This window comes from Oncorhynchus tshawytscha, linkage group LG09 (assembly GCF_018296145.1).
Source record: "Oncorhynchus tshawytscha isolate Ot180627B linkage group LG09, Otsh_v2.0, whole genome shotgun sequence".
NCBI lineage: Eukaryota > Metazoa > Chordata > Actinopteri > Salmoniformes > Salmonidae > Oncorhynchus > Oncorhynchus tshawytscha.
Window position 1 is genome coordinate 23,698,590 of NC_056437.1, and position 9,314 is coordinate 23,707,903.

The following is a 9,314-nucleotide window of genomic DNA, read 5'->3' on the forward strand; positions in this document are numbered from 1 at the left end:
GTTATCCCTATGCTTTCAACCATCTAAAAGCAAAACCAAATTCCAATGGAAAATCTGTCTTATTTGTTGTTTAGCTAGTCACCTACTGTAAATGTGATATTAATGAGCGTTCAACCATTTCAAAGCCCAGCAAAGTTCAAATGGGAATACAATGTCAGATGTGTTGTTTATTTATACAACAGATTAATGTGATACCACTGTGCTTTATCTAAGAGCAGAACCAAATGAAAAGGATTGCAGTTGACATTACATTAAAAGTACATGCCGTTCGAGATTCTGCAGATTGTTAAAGCAATTGTGAAGATCTGCGATGACCTATGCATGCTCTCTTGAACATGCACACTTTATTTGATTACATAAGAAGAAATGTATAGTTACTACAACTATACATTGTCCATGGATGTGTTACTCATTTTAAGGTTGAATGTTACATTCGTTTTTGAGATAACAGAACTTTAGGCTATCTACTGTATTTCAAAAGTGATATTGAATTATGTTTAGTTGTCAACGCAACCACGTATCAACATTTGAAGGAGATTTATCTTCTGCGCTGACTTAGTTATCTTCTGCTTGGATAATTCCATCTGTGCCACTGACTTAGTCTGGTTATAATTTCAGTTTGTCTCCAAATTAAGTTATATGTTGGATTCATATCTCTATCTCACCCAAAAAGCTAAGTCATAGAAAAGTACTAAATCAAATCAAACTTGAAATACATTTTGATTTGAGTCCTAATCTTTAACTGTGATTTTCGTTTCAGATGAAGACGTGAATCCAACATAAAATGTTTTTATTTGTAGACAAACTAGAATTAAAGCCAGACTAAGTCAGTGGCACAGATGGAAATATCAACGCAGAAGATGCATCTCCTTCAAATGTTGATATTTGTTGATCTGACAACTAAACACAATTCAATATCACTAAATAATGTTAGATTTGAAATCAACCAGAGCTTGAAACCCTAGTACTATTATATAGTCTATTTTTAGTTGAATTCTGGGTTGAATACAAACAATTGCTGTTGATGGAATAGGCCCAGCGTTTCAAGCTCTGGTTGATTTAAAATGTAATGTATTTAGTTATATTGAATTGTGTTGAGGCCTAAATAGCATCATTGATGACTGATAAATTATGGACACATTTAATTTGCTCTGTTAAACCTTCCCTTTGGACTGACTTCAATAGCAACAGTGAATCTCTCAACAATCATTCAACAATCAATCAATGTTATATAAAGTTGAAAATCTGACATTGTTTTAAAGGTACAAATTCAACATATTTTTTTATAATGTTTGTCTATGTTTGGCTACCATGATGACATAATCCTGTGGCTGAAATTTCACACACAAAAAAAACAGTTGATTACTTTTTCAAATCCAATGTATTTTCCACGTAGATTCCACGTCACAATATGTTGAAAATTACATTTGAAACAACGTTGATTAAACCAGCTTGTGCCCAGTGGGTACATACATTAGCTGTATTCTAGTAACTCAACCCTAATGATTAATTTCAATAACTATAACCAATGAATCTCAGCTTCTCTGCCTCGTCATTTGAAATTATTTCTTCATTTTTTGTGGACATTCCTCAATTCAAAAAAGTGTTTCCTCAACACTAGTATGATACAACCAATTTCTGATATTTTGGCACAAATTCAAGACATAGGACGATTTAACTTCTTATGGCTGCAGGGGCAGTATTGAGTAGCTTGGATGAAAGGTGCCCATATAAAACGGCTTGCTCCTCAGTCATAGTTGCTAATATTTGCATATTATTATTAGTATTGGATAGAAAACACTGAAGTTTCTAAAACTGTTTGAATTATGTCTGTGAGTACAACAAAACTCATATAGCAGGCAAAAACCTGAGAAATTCCACTTCCTGTTTCTTTTTTTCTGGAGGTGACAGATTTTCAACCAAGGTCTCATTGAAATTACAGCGAGATATGGATGAGTTTTCACTTCCTACGCCTTCCACTAGATGTCAGCAGTCAATATAACTTTGTCTGATGACTCTAATGTGAAGGGGGGTCGATTGACACAGGAAATAGTCACCACAGCCATGAGTGGACCTCTTTCACCAGGCGCGTTCACAGGGGAAGGACTTGCGTTCCACCCCTCATATGAAATAATTCTATCTGGAACGTTATTCAAGATATTTGTAAACAACATTCTAAAGATTGATTCAGTACATCGTTTGATATGCTTCTACTGACTGTTACGGAACATTTCGTCAGGTTATAGTGGACGCGCTTTGTGACTTTGGAATTGTTTAGCAAACGCGCTAATCAAAGTAGCTAATTGGACATAAATAACGGACATTTCTGAACAAATCAAGCATTTATTGTGGACCTGGGATTTCTAGGACTGCATTCTGATGAAGTTCATCAAAGGTAAGGAAACATTTATCATGTATTTTCTGGTTTCTGTTGACTCCAACATGGAGGCTAATTTGGCTACTGTTCTGAGCCCTGTCTCAGACAATTGCATGGGTTGCTTTTTCCGTTAAAAAAAAATTTGAAATCTGACACAGTGGTTGCATTAAGTAGAGGTATATCTATAATTCCATGTGTATAACTTGTATTATCATCTACATTTATGATGAGTATTTCTGTTGAAATGATGTGGCTATGCAAAATCACTTGATGTTTTTGAAACTAGTGAATCTAACGCGCCAATGTAGACTCAGATTTTTTTATATAAATATGAACCTTATCAAACAAAACATGCATGTATTGTGTAACATGAAGTCCTATGAGTGTCATCTGATGAAGATAATTCAAGGTTAGTGATTCATTTTATCTTTATTCATGCTTTTTGTGAATGCTATATTTTGCTGGAAAATGGCTGTGCTTATTGTGGTTTGATGGAGACCTAACATAATCGTTTGTAGTGCTTTTGCTGAAAAGCCTATTTGAAATCAGATACTTTGGTGGCATTAACAACGAGAATAGCTTTAAAATTATATAAGACACATGTATGTTTTAGGAATTGTAATTATGAGATTTCTGTGGTTTGAATTTGGCACCCTCTATTTTCACTGGTAGTTGTCATATCGATATCGGGATTGCAGCCATAACAAGTTTTAACTGCGGGACTTCAAATATGTTTTGAGTTATCCCAATGGCAAATTAATCATATATAACAGCCTCATATATTTGCTATAATGTATCAATATTTGCTATAATGTATCATTATTCCTTTTTACTCAGCTTTTTTACCTACTATGTTTAATCCCTCAGAAGATTAAGAAACAAGTGCAAATATTGTACCTGGTGCAAACGCTTAGTAAATCGGTCACCTAGTGTCCGGGGGCTGAGCCTGTGGAAATCCCATACATTTTAAACTCATTACAGACTTTTTCCCTGTGGTATTACTCTGACCCTCCAGGAAACACAAAACTCTGACAATGTATCATTACACTCATTTGATAGAGTGTAATGGTACATTCTGAGCATACTACTGTGTATAGGGTTATCTCTGAGATAACCCCTCCACCACCACTATATCTGTTGAGCTGTATTCATCAGAGCTCCTTTACCAATGCTCTTTCTACCTCACATTGATGCCGGAAGGCTACAGCTGATTCTTACTTCTCCACTGCCTCCTCGACACTCATCAATGGATATATTGAGTGTTATAATGATGTCAGAGTGAACGCCTCATAACCTCAACACCTCAACGTGTCGTCAGAGTCTCAATGGTTGTGGATGAGGTGAGTTTCTCCCTTACTTTGTAAAGCACTTTGAGTACCTCAGTTGGTTTTTAAATCCTATCCATTCCATAGTCAGTGGATAAAGGACTGTGTTATGTTTTGGTTGGGAACTTGGATGCAAAAACGTAATTGTTTTTCATGTTGTTTCTTGTGGAGGCTGCTTGCTGATTGCTTTTGTTTTGATGTTAGCCCAACTGGATAAATTCACCCCCTCTGTCAGAACCTCACATTAGCTGAATGTGTTTAACTGTGCTTTGTACTGTATAATGAGCTTGATAAGCAAAGTCTTGTCCATGGCCCTATTCCCATAAAATTAGAGCAGGGAAGCTGGCAGCTAGCCAGACACTTGAGCACTGGCCTATCTTGGACTGCCATCTAGTGGCCAGAATAACCTTGACAGCTCCCATCGCTTACCCTAAAAGAAGAAGATTGGAGAGCCTGTTAACAAACATATTATTAGCTACTCATCTATTGTGCACTGCATTCACAGTAATGATCTGATGCAGGAGTCTATTGATATGCCAATGAGATGATGTTCAACAAAATGTTTAAGCAACTTATTATTCAAAATGTGTGTGTGTGTGCGCTCATGTATGTGTTAGTGTGTGTGTGTGTGTGTGTCTCCATGTTGAAGATCCAGGCCTTCAAATGTCTTACTTAAATATCACAAAGCCTGCCAATTAAATAAAGTGGTGAACATGCTTCTTGACTAGGTGGCTCTGAAAATGTCAGAATCCAACTGCTTTGGGGGATGAGCGAGATGAGGGAAAAGGTCATGTGGGGTTGGAGTAGAAACCAGTTATGTACTATCTGGGTGGACCAACTATACGCCACTGTGTGAGTTAATAGCCCCATTTAAACCTGGTTCTGACATACGTCTTTGTCTTGATCTTGTCCACATTCTGATTGAGCCCACATTTTTAGACAGGTTTAGATGATTACAGGTCTAGTTGTTTAAAATACAAATTGAGATCTGATAGTTGTTTAAAAGACACATTGAGATCTGATTATGGTCAGATCTTCCTGACCACCTCTGGAGGTAGTCAGGGACCCATTGTATCTGGACGGTCAAACCATTTAAATCATAATTATACCGGTCTCTAAAATCATGGACAGGTAGCACCATTGACCTATGGTATCAATAATTGCCTTAGAATCAATCAATTCATATTATTTTGAAAGAATATCTGTTTTGCATACAGGAAGGCACCAGGAAATATGGTCACAATTTGGACACAGTAGACAGATAAGAGACACATTTTACTACCATGGGTAGATGCAACCGCTACAATGTGGGCACAATCAGAATGTGGAAAAGATCAGGACAAAGGACATATGTTAGCACCTGGTGTAAACGAGGCTACTGACACTTCCCATGCAGAAATGGAGAAACACCATTAACCATAAATGACAGAAAGCACTTACTTTACAAGTTTCTCAACATGATCCTAAAATATAAAAACAACTTTTAGTGATACTTTGAAACCACTGCCTTGACTCATGTGTTTCATCATTGGTACTCAACCACACTACAACATAGCACAGTACAGCATATCTGTGGATCCATTGAATCTGTCTGGGTGGACTGACAGGAGAGTCCCAGAGAGTATGTATCCCACAAGGCAGTGGGGCTCTTCGTGGTGCTGTGCAATTCTCCCTGACATTTCCCTCTCTGTTTGTTCTGTCGTCACTCCTGGTGTGAGGGGTCCTCTCGCTGACCTGGGTGCCTGAGGCCCTCACTGAAATGTCACTCTCCCTGGGTTCCAACCAAGCGTGAGACAGAGTCAGGACATCAGCACAGGCCTGGAGAGAGGACCAGGTTTCAGGTCAGCGCCTAATAGAGTGCTGTACTGTCGATTATCTAACCCAGTCCTGCCTGGCAAACTGGCACAACTATCAGCTGGCCTTGACAATGACTTTAATGAACATCAATATCCCACTCCTTTCACTCCTTAAGTGGCCAAGAAATATGATTCCTGTTCTGTGCTGTTTAACCAAATTTAGTTAGATCGAAAAAGCCCTTTAGGTGATTCCAATATAAAATAACATTTCAATCAAGTTAGCCCGCCTCAACAGCATCAGCTACAGCCTCCAAACCTCTTTAGGAAATAATTGGATGGCCTTTTTCATCATCTAGATATCAGCAAGATATTCTATCCAACTTTGGCACAAGGAACATCTATAATACAACTTTTGTGACGATAACCAGATCAATCCTGTGATTGTTTATATACTGTATCTCTTTTGGGGCATGAATATTTCTGTCATTTCATACTCTACAGATAGCCATCAAATGCTAACACATATCATTGAGTTAGATTCAACTTTATCCTCAAAATGTACTATTTGAATACTGTTCATTACACAACAGAGTTATCAGAGGATTTGATAATTGAAAATAAAGTAGTCTGTGTGACTCAAGTTGAATGTGTAATTTTGAAAATATCTTTGGTGACCTTGCCTGCCAAATTGTTCTGAATCAACACAACATGTATCTACGATGACAACAGTTAACTGATGTATTGTCAGTTTATTTCTACATGAAAGAAGCAATTACATCAACAATATACTGTAGTTGAACATAACAAGGACAAACCCTTGTCAAATTTAGGAATACAAATGTAGGAACTGTGAATGCCTCAACTTCAGAGTTAAAATATGTTTAGCTGTCACTTTGAATGATAGTTAAAAGAAAGCTGAAATAATTGTTTTTCTAAAGGAAATAACAACTGGGAGAAAGCTTAAATATGATTTATCAAAATTTTGCTAAAGAACAAAAACAAAATGGAATCTAACAATTTAGATAGGTGAAAAAAACAATAGCTAGAGTCGTTGCTTTTCTCTCAGTCTTATTTGCCTGTACAGTTTTAAAAACATTGGTGACAGTGTCTTTTGAAAATGATTTTCTGGCCTGTGATATTGCCATCACAAATATTTTCAAATAAAGTGTTATAATAATAGAGCACGGGAGAACCCGCAGCCTTTTACCATCATGGCCTTTCTCTTGCATTTCAAAGATCATGGTACTTTATTATCTTTTACCTGATCTATTGCGCTATATTCTACTACATTCCTTTCACATTTCCATAAACTTCAAAGTGTTTTCTTTCAAATGGTACCAATAATATACATATCCATGCTTCAGGGCCTGAGCTACAGGCAGTTAGATTTGGGTATGTCATTTTAGGCAAAAACTGGGAAAAAAGGGGCTAATCCTTAAGAGGTGTTACCCATAATTGCACATTCTTACATTAACCCTCAACTTCTTACACGATACACCATTAAGTTAGACCTGAACATAATCTGATATTATGGAGTAATTTAACTACACTTTCTAAACAACATATAAACTGATTCAGGAAGTTCTCATTGCACGTTACTTTTACATAACATGGAACTACAATCAATTAATAACAAGCTTATGCATTCTGCAATGAATCAGTCATTCCAATCCTTCCAAATCAAACCGTATCAACATCAAATTCTGAATCAATACCACATGTATCTTTAATGACAGCTGTTAACTGAACCTATCTCAGAATGAAATTCTATGGCAGTGTATTGTTACATGAAATAAGTAATCTATATTTGTCAAATTTAGGAATAAAAATGCAGGAACTATGACCTCCTTAACTTCAGAGTTAAAATATGTTTAGCTGTCACTTTGAACCATGGATAAAAGAAAGCATAAATGATTGGATTAATTAAGGAATTAACACATGGCAGAAAGCTTAAGGAAACTGATGATTGGTGATAAAAAAACTGGATAAAAAAAATTGGAATCCAACAAGTGAGATAGGTGAAAACAACAATAGCTAGAGTTTTTGCTGCTTTTCTCTCAGACTTATTTGACTGTACAGTTTTAACACCAGACTTGGTGGCAGGCTCTTTTATAAATACCTTTCTGGCCTGTGATCTGGCGACAACAAATATTTTCAAATAAAGTGTTATAATAATTGAGCACGGGATAACACTTGAAAATAGAATGTCAATGATGCTCCTCCAGATAAATCCTACAACAACAAAACATTCTTCCAAACATTGTCTGGGTACCTTCATATTAACATAGTTATTTAAAATAACAGCATTGTATATGATACAACAACACCAGGTAATTGATATACAACCAATTATTCTTGTTATTGTTATTTTTGAGTGGTACTTCAAGGGATCACACACAGCAACATAGCGGTCAATAGATATCAAGATCAAATTGCCCATAGATAAAGAGAGACATAAATAATTGATATATAGAGAAATCACGCAGAAATATTTCCCATAGAACCAGCATGATTCCATTACTGATACAGCCACTACTGGTATCACAATCAGTCCCACCAGGAAATCTGCCACCGCCAGAGAAAGGATGAGCAGGTTGGTTGGAGTGTGGAGCTTCTTGAAGTGAGAGACGGAGATGATCACCAGTACGTTCAAAAATACGGTAACCGCTGAAATCAATGAGATGAAGATGTACAGTGTTATGTAAATAGATGTCGATAGCAAAGCCTTTCTGCAAGAAGAGTTTTGGTCTGGAAAACAGTATTGAGCATCTTCATGTTCCTCCATTTGTAATGGGTAAAAATGGGCGAGTTCCTGCTTGGTCCTGTGTGTGACACTGTCAGGTCAACTTTCTGACAAACTGTGAGCTCTGTCTCTCTATTTATCCCAGAGTGACTGACAGACGATCCCCTCCTCAGAGTCTCTCTGCACACACACCACGAAAACATAAACACGTGAGCACACTAATGCTCGAACGGTCTGATTAGCAAGTTTGTGAATCCGTGATATGATGCAAGACAGGAGTGGATGTTGCTGTGTCCCAACAGCCTGTCCTTCAGCCTTACTGATTAGTTTAGATTAAATAGGTTAATAGCCACATGTACAGTGTACAGTGAAATTATTGAGCTCCGAGCTCCAACAATGCAGGACAAAGTTAAGTAAAACAATGTAAATTATAAAAAATAACATTTGATATGTTTTAACTGTACTTATTAACAACTGTAGCGATGATACATGTCCACTGGGATGGGGGCATGGTAAAATGTCTGTTGATGGCAGCGGGAACAGCAGAGGGGGTGAAGGAAGACTGGGGTTGGGGGAATGGTAAATGTCCATGGAGAAGCAGCAGAGGGGGTGGGGGAGGAAGACTGGGGAGCAGAGGGGAGAGACAGAGGGAGAAGGTAGCTGACGAGTGACCTCTATTCAGCAGCCTGATGGTCTGTATTTAGAAGATTTTTGCCAGTCTTACAGTTTTTGCATGGTACTCCTATACTGCCAGTGTCTGATTGATGGAAACGGAGAACAGGCCATGGCTCGGGTGGCTGGAGTCCCTGGTGATCTTCTTGGGCTTCCTGCGACACCTGGTGTTGTAGGTGTCTTGGATGGAAGGCAGTGTGTACCCAATTGTGCATTTGGCTGAGCGTACCATTGTCTGTATCGCCTGTAGTGCACTTGCTGAAGAAGACACCACAGCAATTCTTCAACCTCAGGATTCTGAAGAAATGTGGCCTGTTCCCGAGGGCCCTCACAGTTTTCTACAGGAGCACCAACGACGGCATACTGCATCACAGCCTGGTACGGCTGTCTATGTGGTTTGA

General features: G+C 37.8%; 1 protein-coding gene across 1 annotated transcript; it reads right to left on the reverse strand.

The window, feature by feature from the left end:
* Window positions 1-7,335: 7,335 nt before the first annotated feature.
* Window positions 7,336-8,283, reverse strand: LOC112259071 (trace amine-associated receptor 13c-like). Its single transcript, XM_024433837.1, has one exon. The coding sequence runs from the start codon at window positions 8,281-8,283 to the stop codon at window positions 7,336-7,338; it is 948 nt and encodes a 315-aa protein (XP_024289605.1).
* Between the last annotated feature and the right edge of the window lie 1,031 nt (window positions 8,284-9,314).